Source organism: Rhamphochromis longiceps, linkage group LG1 (genome assembly GCF_057381845.1).
Source record: "Rhamphochromis longiceps isolate RC_006_pf linkage group LG1, R_longiceps_female_GT1.1, whole genome shotgun sequence".
NCBI classification, from domain to species: domain Eukaryota; kingdom Metazoa; phylum Chordata; class Actinopteri; order Cichliformes; family Cichlidae; genus Rhamphochromis; species Rhamphochromis longiceps.
The window spans coordinates 40,941,710-40,955,938 of NC_140557.1; the positions used below are offsets into that span (position 1 = coordinate 40,941,710).

The 14,229-nt window shown below is 42.9% G+C and overlaps 1 protein-coding gene across 8 annotated transcripts in view; it reads left to right on the forward strand.

The window, feature by feature from the left end:
• The window catches only part of herc1 (HECT and RLD domain containing E3 ubiquitin protein ligase family member 1), a 98,681-nt gene that overhangs the window by 55,247 nt on the left and 29,205 nt on the right, over positions 1–14,229 (forward strand). For 3 of the 8 annotated variants that reach the window (XM_085409128.1, XM_085409157.1, XM_085409148.1), the window contains exons 35-53: positions 974–1,213; positions 1,328–1,411; positions 1,956–2,515; positions 3,341–3,968; positions 4,221–4,494; positions 4,591–4,801; positions 4,897–5,063; positions 5,261–5,377; positions 5,630–5,885; positions 8,259–8,380; positions 8,481–8,707; positions 9,026–9,294; positions 9,485–9,537; positions 9,635–9,835; positions 10,291–10,465; positions 10,767–11,034; positions 12,870–13,083; positions 13,515–13,774; positions 13,868–13,995. In XM_085409128.1, the coding sequence (XP_085265254.1) occupies positions 974–1,213; positions 1,328–1,411; positions 1,956–2,515; positions 3,341–3,968; positions 4,221–4,494; positions 4,591–4,801; positions 4,897–5,063; positions 5,261–5,377; positions 5,630–5,885; positions 8,259–8,380; positions 8,481–8,707; positions 9,026–9,294; positions 9,485–9,537; positions 9,635–9,835; positions 10,291–10,465; positions 10,767–11,034; positions 12,870–13,083; positions 13,515–13,774; positions 13,868–13,995 (4,454 nt within the window). The remainder of the gene's footprint in view (positions 1–973; positions 1,214–1,327; positions 1,412–1,955; positions 2,516–3,340; positions 3,969–4,220; positions 4,495–4,590; positions 4,802–4,896; positions 5,064–5,260; positions 5,378–5,629; positions 5,886–8,258; positions 8,381–8,480; positions 8,708–9,025; positions 9,295–9,484; positions 9,538–9,634; positions 9,836–10,290; positions 10,466–10,766; positions 11,035–12,869; positions 13,084–13,514; positions 13,775–13,867; positions 13,996–14,229) is intronic. The other 5 variants (XM_085409154.1, XM_085409138.1, XM_085409181.1 and 2 more) reach the window with 5 other exon arrangements.

Below are 14,229 nucleotides of genomic sequence, written 5' to 3' on the forward strand. Positions count from 1 at the left end.
TAAAGGGACCTCTGGCTGATACGTCGGGTTCGTGTCGGGCTCGTAGCTGAAAACTAGCTTTACTTTGTTGTCTGGGTCAACTTTGCTAGTGGGAGACAGAGAGAGGCGTTGAAAGGCTGCTGCAACGGAGCTTATTGTTTCGGAGGAAAACACGAACACGGTGTACAGTCGAGTCTTAACAGCTTACTTACAGCTGGGCTCGTCAGGCTGCAGTGGTTATTATTATATTTACATGCTTCCAGCTCCCGTTTCTGCTCGGTGACAGCTCGTACTTTTCCTTTTTCTCCCTCCTCGCTCACAGACACATCACAGGTATGGCCGTCCATTCTCCCTGCAGCACGGACTACACTGCCCATCAGGCTGCATGCTTTAGGGCGATGCCTGTAACACTCTCTTATTGCCTTCATATTTAATCATTTATTGAACAATAATTTTTAAAAACATTTCTTCACGTCATTATGCGGCCGCAAGTAGAGGTGACATGGGCAGTGAGATCGAGACACAGGAATTAGATCCTCTTAATGTGTGTTTGTTTGGGTTTCCACCGGCGTGGAATCACCAAAAACAGAGAGGCCATAGCCTAACATATGAAACAGGAAGAGACCGCCGTGTAATCCACTTATTTCAACAAAGTAACTGTTTGTGTAAACTGTGTGTCACAGAAATAAAAGGCTGCAGGGAAGCTAGCGTGTGAAGAACTGGTCGAGCTGTTCGTCTTGCTTCGTTAACGGGAATAAGTCTCTGAACCAGCGGGTCTGCTGAGGCGCAGACCCAACACTCCCCAACACTGGTTGGAGAACACTCAAAAAAGAAGATTAATATTGTTTTTAGTCAATTTTTCTGCTCGATTTCCTTATATAATAATAAAGCATAGTTTTGTTTTTAAATATCAGTAACACAGAGGTGGGAGAGGTGGCCTTTGTTTTTATTTTGCTCCCTACGTGTTTCAGAGTTTGTTTGTTGTCACCCGTAGTTCTACATTGTGAAGGAGAATCGAGGCAACGAGGGGACATGCGTGGGTGTGTCACGATGGCCCGTGCACGACTTCAACCATCGCACCACATCGGATATGTGGCTGTACCGAGCGTATAGCGGAAACCTCTATCATAACGGGGAGCAAACGCTGACGCTTAGCAGCTTTACTCAGGGAGATTTCATCACCTGCGTTCTGGATATGGAAGCAAGAACGGTCTCCTTTGGCAAGAACGGAGAGGTGAGGGGTGAAAAAGGAGAGCAGTCAGTTATTCGTGCAAGTGAAAAGACTTTAGTTAGACTCCTGTTAGAAATCAATAGTTCTTTCTCTAACTATCAACGTTTGATTCCAAAGGAGCCCAAGTTGGCCTTTGAGGACGTGGATGCCACGGAGCTCTATCCCTGTGTGATGTTCTACAGCAGTAATCCAGGAGAGAAGGTAGGTGGCTGGACTGAGTCCGTCCTTTTGAACATTCACTCTTTGAGGCTGAGTGTTGAATTAATTAATGGAAATATTCATTTAAGATATCTGTGAAGTCATTTCACATGTTGTAATGTGTGTTTTCATCTTCACTATAAAAAGTAATTAAACAGTAAATAAACAGTTTTAAAGTCGTTAGATCTTTTTATCGTGCAGTGCAAAACTAATGTGACACATGACGCTGTTTCATGTGCCTGCATGTAGGCTAATATTGTCCACCAATCACAAGTAATTAGCACATGTCATCGACATGAAATGAAATCTTTTATTGATGAGGTCTGTCAGCTTTGGATCTTTGCGAGAGACCCAAAAAGAGAATTGTTGATTTGCGAATAGTCAAATTTACATTATGGATTTTTGACTACTCAGACACTTGTTTGTATCTACATTCATCTAACAACCGTTGATTAAACACTTAAAACACCTGAAATCACCTAAAAGAATCTGTTTCTGAGTATATGTTAGTTACTGTATATGTTTTGTCTTTATCTTCGGTCTCTAGGTTAAGATATGTGACATGCAAATGAGGGGAACACCGCGAGACCTCTTACCTGGGGATCCTGTCTGCAGCCCTGTGGCCACAGTGCTGGCTGAAGCCACCATACAGCTGATCCGCATCCTACATCGCACTGACCACTGGACCCCTCGCATAAACAAGACTATGACTGAACGACTTCACAAAATCAAACTGTGCTTTAGAGAGTCAGCTGGCGCTTCTGGCGGCGGCCTAGGACAGAGGCTGAAAAAGAGCCGCTCGGTGCAGAGCCGCGAGGAGCACGACACTCAGAGAGAAAGCCAGGAGACGCCCACACGGACAGATGAGGAGAAAGGTCGCCACGGACGGCAGCACGGCTTGGGGGAACTGTCGGAGCACCACTTGAGAACCCTCTGCACAGAGGTGTGGCCTGTCCTGGCAGTGATCGGGGGGGCGGACGCAGGACTTCGGGTCGGAGGCAGATGTGTGCACAAACAGACCGGGAGGCATGCTACTCTGCTGGGTGTGACGAAGGAAGGCAGTACCTCAGCTAAGGTGCAGTGGGATGAAGCCGAGGTCACTATCAGGTATCGAATGAAAAGTTTTCTGCTGTTTACTGGCTTATTCTTATTAAATGTAAAGCATATATGTTTAGGACATACTAAAGACGTAAGACAAAGTGCTGAGTGACTTCTACCCCCTAGGACCTGGCATCCACATATGTGGACATCACATTTTGGGTTGTCTAGACCACAATACTAAATATTGCTCTACAAGGGCCTGATATCCACTTACGAGGACGTTACACTGCCACCGTTCTATCGAAATGCAAAACGAATGCCCTCATATGTGGATATCAGGCGCTTAGAGAGCAAGATTTTACATTCATCAGGTCCCAAACAGCCCAAATAGCAGAAGAAGTTAAGAATGTATGCCATGAAAGAGTTCGGGTCTTAGGAGGTTAAGGCTTAGACTGCAACCGTTGTTCTGTTTCTCTGGAATAATGACTTCAGGGGTTAAAAAAGAGTAACATCACTTTGCACGGCATGTGAAACGAGCTGTCCTCTAGACACGTGTTCGTGTTGCTGAAGAACACGTGTCTACTGGAACGTGTCGACATCACAGATGGAGCTGGATGTGATTTCTGGATGTGTCTTCATGTTTTCTGCCGTGTCCTCCTTTGAAATCATCATGTCACCCTCTGTTTTCCTTTGCTCCGTTTTACTCTTTCACATCTTGACTTCGGCTTTTGACTCATCGTCCATACATTCTTCTGGGATGGTCACGTGTGATACCCACATAATGCACCTTTTTATTTGTCTCGCATGCTGTGCCTTTTCTCTCCTACCCTTTCCCTCACTTTGTGTTTCCTTCCCTTGTCTCTTTTCACTCTCCACTCCCTTCTATTAAAGCTTCCCAACTTTCTGGTCACCTAGTGACACTCCATTGTACAACCTGGACCCGTGCGAGCCTTTGCCCTTTGATGTGGCCCGTTTCCGTGGCCTCACTGCCTCCTTGTTGTTGGACCTCACCTACCTTACCAGCATTCACGAGGATACTACAACAAAGCTCAGCGCCCGACGCCACGAGAAGAAGCACCGCAACACACCCTCTACTGGGCACGAGCCGACCGGCGGCGAGGAGAAAACCGACGGCGAAGGGCACAACCGTAACGACTCAAAAGATAACGTTGGAGCCCCTTCGGCTGCCACAACCTCTGACCTACGAGTGTCCCACAGCCTCGATGAGGTGAAAGCACACGTGGCGCCCAACTCAAAGTCAGAGAGTGAGATCTCCTCTGTGGCTGGGGGCGGGGTAGGTGCGAATGAAACCCTTTTCACTGCTCCTGCTCCTGCTGATGGGAACAGGAAGAAAGGCCATGATCATGGCTGCCGCAGTCACGAGCCCTCTCCTTCCTCCATCACCACTCAGTCAGAGATCCATGCTGTGCAGCTGTCCTACCTCTACCTGGGAGCTATGAAGACCCTCAGCGCGCTGCTGAGCTGCAGCAAGTATGCTGAGCTGCTCCTCATACCAAAGGTAAAGAAGCCTGCCGAGTACGTTTACTTAAGCTGTAGCAGTCCATGCACTTGGCGTGCTGTGCAGTTCACAGGAATTCTTACAGGAAATCTTTGACTTCTACAGAAATGTGAACGTTTCTGGTTGTTTGCACCATGTGTAAAGTATGTTAAGTACATATGTAAATACATTGTCTGAAGTTGGTGAAATCAAAAACAGATCTCAGTTAAATATTACGAGATTTCTAACCACCAGTTCTGTCCTGACCTCCAGGTGTTACCAGAAGCAACCCCCAGTGGGCACAACGCTGATCTGAACACCTGCACCAGTGGAAACCCAGCTGCCACCTCACCAGTATACCAGGACGAGGTGGAGATGCGGGCAGCTCTGCAGTTCCTCATGCGTCACATGGTGAAGCGGGCAGTAATGCGCTCCCCCATCAAGCGAGCCCTGGGACTGGCAGACCTGGAGAGGGCGCAGGCTATGATCTACAAGCTGGTTGTAAATGGGTTGTTGGAGGAGCCTAGTGGTGGGAAAGCAAAGGCTGGTGAGAACATGCAGATAGTTTCAGTTCAGAGTCCAGTTTATAATCAAGCCACATAGAATAAAGCTACAAATGATCATTTTTTTATCTCTTTCACAGGTGTGAGAAGTGAACCTGAAGGTGAGGGGGAAGTTACAGAGGGGGAACAGTTGGCACAAACCCCCGTCACCACCAGTCCGTCAGCTTCCAGCACCACCTCCTTTATGAGCTCCTCACTGGAGGACACTACCACGGCTACCACACCTGTCACTGATACAGAGACCGCCCCTGCCTCGGAGTCTCCAGGAGTCATGCCTCTCAGCCTCCTGAGGTCAGATGGCACATATTGTTATTTAGCTAGTGCTAACGAGTAGCCTTGTTTCCGTGTGGGATTAAAGCCAGATGATTATTTGAATCCACCTGCAGGCAAATGTTCTCCAGTTACCCCACCACCACTCTTGTTCCGACACGTCGAGCCCAGACTCCTCCAGTGTCATCCCTACCGACCTCTCCGTCAGACGAGGTTGGCCGCAGACAGAGCCTCACCTCTCCGGACTCCCAGCCCTCCAGACCACAGAACAGAACAGGTACCTGTAAGTATGCCAAACTGCAAGGAGTATTCTTTGGTTGGCCTGTGGAAAGCTTGGACCTTATCCATTATGGAAAAGTTGAAAAAATAGAAAACACAAACAGATATTTTAATATAATTCCGTTTTACTTTTTTCATCTTTTGATACTGTATTCAGCCGCCTGACCCCGATGATGATGATGTCATTGTTGTTTCCTTCAGCCCTGTCGGACCCCAGCAGCAGACTGTCCACGTCTCCCCCTCCACCTGCGATTGCTGTGCCTCTGTTGGAGATGGGCTTCTCCCTGCGCCAGATCACTAAAGCTCTGGAAGCCACTGGTCAGTCTATCTGCAGTAACCGGCCCATTGTTGTCCATTTACAAATACATGAAGTCAGGGTAAAAAGATTATATTCCAGGAATAATCAAGATGTTGACTTATTTTTTCTACCTAAAATCTTGAATGTTCTCAGAATGCTCCCTACCAATTCATCCTGTGTAACAAAGCTTCTGTGCGTCATTACGTGTCTGTGACGTGGCATAACAAGATTTCCCCTACAAATAGTCGACCTGTTATATGTTTTTATCCCAGGTGCTCGAGGAGAGGTAGATGCTCAGAACATCACCGTGCTAGCCATGTGGATGATCGAACATCCAGGAACGGAGGATGAGCACGATGAGCCCCACGCCAGAGGCGGCGGTGTCAGCGGTGAAGCCCCCGACTCGTCCTGTCCTGGTGCCACAGCAATCACTGGAGCCAAGTCTCTGGATAAAAACTCATATCTGTGCTCTCCCGGGGTCATAGCCAGCGCAGACACTTCCGAAGTGGAGGAAGGTTTCAGCGAAAGGTACAACAGGATGCTCATTGCTCGCAGCGTGTTGCATTTTAATTACAACAGTAATTAAGTAGAGTAGTAGTAGGATAAGTAATGTTTAAAAGTTGTGGTTAGAAGTTTACATACACTCATCATGGACATGTATGTCACAGTAACTGCTCTTATTCCAGGCGTCTTTAATGAATTAAAAAAAACTGGGTCCACAAATTTGAATTTATTTGGGATTTTCTCCAATCCACACAGGATCAAACATACATTCAACTGAGTCTTTTAACTAGTAGCCTATTCATTCCTTATTATTGATCATGATTGACAACTGATAGCTTCGCCCTTTCGATATAAAAATGGAAAAGTCCAAGGAACTCCGTGAAGATCTAAGAAATACTGATGGGATTTCTGGCTCTTTTTGGAGAACCGGCTCTTTCGGCTCCCAACCGGCTCTTCGGGTTATTTTGTTGCTTTAATTAATTTATTATTAACAATAATATAAAATTACGCACAAAAGGAAGTACTAATGTAAAAAAAGAAAGTGGTTTTATTTATATATGTTTATATATAAATAAATGTGGTGACCCCTAGAGACAAAGCACGTACAAACTCCAAAACACATTTCTAGTTTTAACTGAACTTCCAAAGCAGAGCTACTAGATCACTTAAATTACACAATTGAAAGCATATGTGTATTGTTTGTGTATTTATACACAAGCATTCATATATAGTCAAATAATTTAAAATTCATTTACCTGTTACTACCACACACCAAATCCGGTCGTTGGTACTTCCTGGCTTGTGTAGCCACTAAGTAACAAAAGCTCAACACTGCCCCCTAGCATCCTGGAGCACTTCTGTTGTGTTTTGTATGTGTTTTGGAGTTTGTACGTGTTTTGTCTGTAGGGGCCACTGTAACTATACTTTTATTTATTCACGCCACATAAAATGTAATAAATAAATTGTATAATAAAAAAACTATTCACATTTCAACTTTTAACTATTTAAATTTTCAGCTTTTTCCTTTTAAACCAATTTAAAGTGAAAAAACACAAAACAGGGCTCGCAAAATCGCTAGCCCGATGTCCCGGAGCTAGTGATATCTCCGGTCGGGCGACCAAAATCTATCTCAGCCCCGCCCGTTGGGTTATCATATAGCCCGACGGGCGAGGCTGAGAAATCGATTCAATTAAATGAACTGTTCTGTGAAGAACAGCGTCAAATATCCAATTATAATTAGGGCTGTGCGATATGACCAAAATCTCATTTATTGTCTCATGTCCCGACAGCGACATGTATCACAAAATTTTACATTTTCTGTAAATTCTGTGAATCTCGAGCAACTCAACTTGCGTGAAGTGTTTCCAGCTGGGCGTCGTGTAGCTGGAGTCGAGTGTTACATAAGTTGAAACGGCCGCAATTTTCTTTGTGAGTATTTATACACGGCCTGTTCTAAGGTTTATTTTTTAGCACCTGACGGCTCTTTTTAGCTTCTCGTCTGTAAACACTCTGCATGCTATTTCACATAATTCAGTTTATTTTGAAAAATCTCGACAGGATCTTCAGCTTTATTTTGAAAGGTTTATGCGGAAAATAATCAAACGGATGGCGGAGCCATGCGATGCTGTTACCGTCGTTGTTGCTAATGACAACGCATAAAAACAGGCGCTTGTCCGTCCGTAGTGTGGTTATATTAAATAGAAGAGAAAGAGAGAACTTTAAGAAATGAATACAGCCACTACAGTGTCCATCAGAACCATGACAAAATATTACTGTAAACAGTTTATTTTGAGACACCACGACAGACGTTTTCATATCATCATCCGATATATATCGTTATATCGAGCAGCCCTAGTTATAATCGTGTCAGAAAGTTGTCTATGGTCACCAAAAGCATCTGGTCTTGCTAAGGCTCATCTAACCAATATTAGTAATGTGTATGTATATATTTGAGGGAGTACGTTTCCTTTTAAACCTGTGTAGATGAGAGAAAATCCAAAGTAATTTCACATTTTTGCACCCAAGTGTTGTTGTTTTTTTTTTAATCATTAAAACTTAGCGTGATATTTATGGCCAAGCTGCTCTAAGTATTTAGAGCTCGCTCACATAGATGCATTTTCTCTTGTTTGAAACTTAAACTCACTGTTTAATTCAACTGACGACAAAAAATTCTGCTGTGTCTGAAGTTAGAGAATGTAGGTCTGTGGTGCTTTTACAACCCTCCCAATTGAGAAATGGAAAGTACTGAGAGTCACCCCAACACAGAACAGAGGTGCCCAGCCTACTTCCCTGACACGAGATGAGATGACGTGTTTATCGAGTGTGTTTCTTTTTCTGCAAAATGTCAGCTACTCTGCGACTATGAATACTCTAAAGTGTGTATACTTTGTCTTCTAGTCCTGAAGGTCTGGAGCAGGACAATGCATCTGCATCCAGCAGTGCCCCACTCAGAGGCCGCTCTGCTGCGGGCAGGAAACACCGCTTTGACCTGGCTGCACGCACACTGCTGGCTCGTGCTGGTGAGAATATTTCACAAGTGTATATCCTACCTTTCTTTACAAGACAGTGAACGTTTATCTTCCGCTCAGAAGCTCATGGGAAACGTTGATTCTTTTGTAGCTGGACTGTACCGCTCAGTGCAGGCCCACCACAGCCAGTCACGTCGGGAGGTCTCGTCCTTACAGCAGCAACAAGACCCAGGTGCACTCTATGACTTCAACCTGGATGAAGAGCTGGAGATGGACCTTGATGAGGAGACCATGGAGGCCATGTTTGGCCAAGACCTCGCTAGTGACACTGACATTCTGGGAATGTGGATCCCGGAGGTACTGGATTGGCCAACATGGGTGTGTGACTTTAGAGCTGCCATCACGGTTCTGCGGTTTCGCTTCATCACTTATTGCGTCGAGTAAACTTACATGCACGTTGAAATAAACCCATTTGTTTGGTTAAACATTACCCATGAAATCTTCCTGCATTAGGACTTTGCCCCTGAAACTTTAAATCATGCAACTAATGAAATTCATGTTTTGGATAACTCGATCTTTATTCTCAGTACTGATAACTGGCTGCTCATTCATATCTGTCAGAGGTTCAGATTAGATTGCATGAATGTGTATTGTTTCTCTAAAACATCTTCGTGTCTGTTGTACATCAACTCACAGCACGTGTGTGAGACAGACGATCGAGATGAAGTGGTAGTGTGCGAGCTGTGTGAGGCCAACGTGGCCAATTTCAATCAGCACATGAAGAAGAGCCACCCGGGCTGTGGGCGCAGCGCCAACCGGCAAGGCTACCGCAGCAACGGCTCCTACGTGGATGGCTGGTTCGGTGGGGAGTGTGGGAGTGGAAACCCCTACTATCTGCTGTGTGGCGGCTGCAGAGAGAAGTACTTGGCAATCAAAAGCAAAGCCAAAGTCCCCATTGTGGAAAGGTGTGCACTCCTGTGTGTGACAGCCGACAAAGCAACAGGAAGTTGATTAGATTTTTACACTTCTGCAATGAAATGATGTTTTAAATTAGGGGGAAAATCTATTGAAAAGCACGATAATAAAAAATATTTCTGCACTTATTTATATTATATTAGAATCTTTGTGTGATTTTATTTTGTGGTGTGACTTCAGATACAAGGGACAGGCTCCCGACCTTCTGGGAAAGCAAGACAGTGTTTATGAAGGTAACGCACGGTGACTGTGGATGTGATGCGTTGAACTGACACAACAGATTTAGAATTTTCCTTCAATTTTAAACTCTGTTGTCTTTCGGTCTTGCAGAGGATTGGGACATGCTGGACGTCGATGAAGATGAGAAGTTGACAGGGGAGGAGGAGTTTGAGCTTTTGGCTGGCCCTTTGGGTCTGAGCGAGCGCAGGATTGTCCCCGAGGCTGTCCAGTTTCTAGATAGTGACCCGTTGGGAGCCTCTATTGCCATGGTGACGGCAACCAACAGCATGGAGGAGACTTTACTACAGATAGGTTAGAAAACATCAGTAATTACCGTGTAGGGGATGTGTTCCTCTCCTGGGCAGCAAAGCAGTTCAGATCAATGAACCAGCTAAAATAGAACCAACATGTCCTGATATAAGGCCAAACTCTTTCCTTAAAAACTGTGTGGTGACTATGTGGATGATGCTAGGGTGAAGTGCAGGATTTTATTACAGACAGGTCTGCCGTTAAACACAAAATACTTTGCAGGGATCTAACCTGAGATACGAAGAAAAAAAACACACGAATTCACCATCAGATCAGATGTGAGGTCACAAAAATAACTGTGTCCACACCTTTTAATTTCAGTCTTCACATGAAAGTCGTTTTAATGCCATTAGAGCGTTTCGCCCTGGTACAGTCAAGCAAACTTGGCCCCTTATCTTTATAAGTTGGGTGTTTGTGACTGTAGTGGCAGTAAACTGAGTGTGTGTTTGTGTGTTCAGGCTGTCAGACCTCAGTGGACAAGAGTTCTTCTGGTAGGGTGACCCTCGGTGAGCAGGCAGCAGCCCTACAGAACCCCCATGACCGAGTGATGGCACTGAGGAGGGTGACCGCTGCAGCTCAGGTGCTGCTGGCCAGGACAATGGTGATGAGAGCCTTGTCCCTGCTATCCGTCAGGTAGCCTTTTGTATCTGCTGGAAATACTTTTTTAGCCTAAATAAGGTACACAAGCTTTTTTTAGAATTCAGAAATTCATTATGTTCCTGGGTGGGATTGTCAATAAATATGATATTATGTGAATAATCATGCCGTGAGAGTATTCATAATACCAACAGTACATCTATTTCAACCCTTTGGATGAGGTTGTGTATTCATAGATAAAATATTAATTTAAATATTTATGAATTGTGTTTGACAGGTAAACAGAAACCAGAACAATAAGTTAGTTTTTCTCTCTTCTCTCCTTCCACACATTCAGCGGATCAAGCTGCAGCCTCGCAGCAGGTCTAGAGTCCCTTGGTTTGACTGACATTAGGACTCTAGTCAGGCTGATGTGCCTGGCGGCAGCGGGCCGAGCTGGTCTTTCCACCAGTTCGTCCACAGGCCCAGGCCATGCTGAAAGGCCCCGTGGGGCCACCAAGACGAGCAAACCCATCTCCTGCCTGGCTTACCTCAGCACAGCAGTGGGCTGTCTTGCCTCCAACAGTCCCAATGCTGCCAAGCTGCTAGTTCAGTTGTGCACTCAGGTAAAGTATCATCACCCCAGTATCTCCCTGATGACTGATTTGATTTTCAGCTTAGATATTGAAAACACAGTCACTGGGTGATGAGATTCCCCAAATTTGTTCAGTCCAAAAGGAAAAGATTCCTTGTCAAACATACCATTACATCGAAGTTTTATTCTCTCAAATACCGTATGTGGAAATCTACACATGCAGTAACTGACAACTTGAACAGAACCCCTTTTTATCTTTAGGTACTTTGCTACCAGCAGCCTGTAGCACCTAATTTAATGTGATTTCTTTTATACGAGTCTGCAAAAAATGCCAAAGATGACATAGTTTGACATGGATAAAAAAGTCTTTTTTTTTTTAATGCTATATATATATATATATATATATATATATATATATATATATATATATATATATATATATATATATATATATATGCTATATATATATATATATATATGCTATATATATATATATATATATGCTATATATATATATATATATATGCTATATATATATATATATATGCTATATATATATATATATATGCTATATATATATATATATATATATATATATATATGCTATATATATATATATGCTATATATATATATATGATATATATATATAGATATATATATATATATATATATATATATATATATATATATAGCATATATATATATATATATATATATAGCATATATATATATATATATATATATATATAGCATATATATAGCATATATATATATATATATATATAGCATATATATATATATATATATAGCATATATATATATATAGCATATATATATATATATATAGCATATATATATATATAGCATATATATATATATATAGCATATATATATATATATATATATATATATATATATATAGCATATAAGATAAGATAACCTTTATTAGTCCCACACGTGGGAAATTTGTTTTGTCACAGCAGGAAGTGGACAGTGCAAAAGTTATGACGCAAAAATTAGAATACAATAAGAATAAATACAGTACACAGCTGTACAGAATAGAATAAAATAATATACTATATACAGTAGAATAAAATAGAATAAAAATATACAATAAGATAAAAATAGAATACGAATGCTATATACAACTGAGTAAAAATACAACGATGCCAGAAAAGATTATTGCACTTAGTGTTATTGCACATGTGTGGATGTGTGTGTTTGTTCAGTTAAAGTCTTGGTGTGGTGTGCAGTGTGTCCTTCAAAAATTGGAGTAAACTGAACTGTACCGGGAAGTCACAGCTTTAAGAAATAGGAAAAGTCCAGTAAAGACCTACAAAGAAAGAGATGGTGTGGTGTTCAGTTGATCCATCTGCTGTTTGCCAGTGCCTCATCAGAAATGGTCTCAGTGCAAAGGTGGCTGTCAGGAAGCCATCCTTGATCGCCAAAGAAGGGAAACTGGGAGAAAAGGTTAAGGTTTGCTAATTCATATGAGAACTGGTCTGAAAATCTAGAGCAACAGGTCTTATGAATCCACATTTTTGGTCATTATCAGTTTATACAGAGGTGGTGTGATAAAGTCCACAGAAAGTAAAGAAATGTATGTTGGGTTGATTACTTATTTATTTTAACAATGCTTTTTGACAATGAATAAATCTTATACTATAGGAAAGCCTGTTTATGTCTCATTAAAAGGTGCAACATTAGTAAGGAAATGCATTTGTAGGTTGAGCAGCAGGTGTGGGGTGCAGCTGTGACTTTTGCACAGATTTCATCAGACAGATTATCCACGTCTCCCCTTTCAGCTTTCTTGCACTTTAAAAATGTTGATTGATGTGATGCTTTTCCCCCCTTTTCTTATCCAGAACCTGATCTCTGCGGCTACAGGCATGAATCTGACAACGGTGGACGACCCCATCCAGAGAAAGTTCTTGCCCAGCTTTCTGCGTGGTGTGGCTGAGGAGAACAAGCTGGTCACGTCGCCTAACTTTGTGGTGACTCAGGCCCTTGTGGCCCTCCTGGCAGATAAAGGGGCCAGACTGAGACCTGCTTATGACAAGGCTGATATGGAGAAAAGAGGTTTGTAGACTCTGAGGAAAAGGCCGTTCCATGTCATTTCGTCTGTCATTGTTTCTCTCTTACTTCATGGAATTGATCTTGATTACCTTGAAGTTATATCTCATATTGGTATATTATGATGTTACTTTTTCTTAATATTTAAAGAAAAGTCATTTCAATGTGGTTTGTGTTCACATAAATATACTTTATACTCAGAAGAACAGTGATTCTGTGATGCTCTTATGTTCTTCTGCTTATTCTAAAATGTTCTTCCTGGTGCTGATACCAGTCATACACGTATTCGTTTAATTCATGTAGTAGTGACATAACTCATCTGCTTGTGCCAGTTTCTTCTGTATATTCACATTTTTTGTGCTTTTTGTGTCTTTTCATCGTTGCTCCTTCTTTCACTCACCGGGCATTCTTGTCACTTTGTGTTCCGTGTCGAGCAGGTCTAATTGCGCATTTGTATGCCCATCCTTCCCATAATCCTTCCGCTGTAGGCCCTCTGGAGCTGGCCAACGCTCTGGCAGCTTGTTGCCTGTCCTCACGGCTTTCCTCGCAGCATCGCCAGTGGGGTGCTCAGCAATTAGTTCGCACTCTGGCCGCCCACGACCGCGACAACAACCAGAACCGTCCGCAGACTTTTGCTGACATGGCAGGGGACCTGCGAAAGTGCTCCTTTATCAAACTAGAGGCTCACCAGAGCAGGGTCGGTAGTTTGGTCTTTCTCTGTATTATACAGTGAGGTTGTTTGCACCATTTCTGATTGGTAGTTAAAATAATCCTCCTCTTGTTGCTTCAGGTCATCACATGTGGTTGGTGCAGTAAGAAAGGCCTTTTGGCTACCAGTGGCAATGACGGGACGGTCAGAGTATGGAACGTAACCAAGAGCCAGTACACCCTCCAGCAGACCTGCGTCTTCAATAAGGAGTAAGGTTTTTTTTTAAGGATCCCACACAGCTAAACAGAGACATCTTGCTGTAATTGGTCCAGTTTGTATTTATTTCCCCCCAATAAATCTTTTTTCTCCATCAGAAACTCAGTTACCAGTTTGAGAATTAAGATGCCTTTTAACGATCCCTGTGGGACAAATGTTTTTGGTTCGTTTCTCAAGGAATCGAACCAACCTGACCTTTGGCAGTTTGCTGAGGCAGGTCCTGAAGG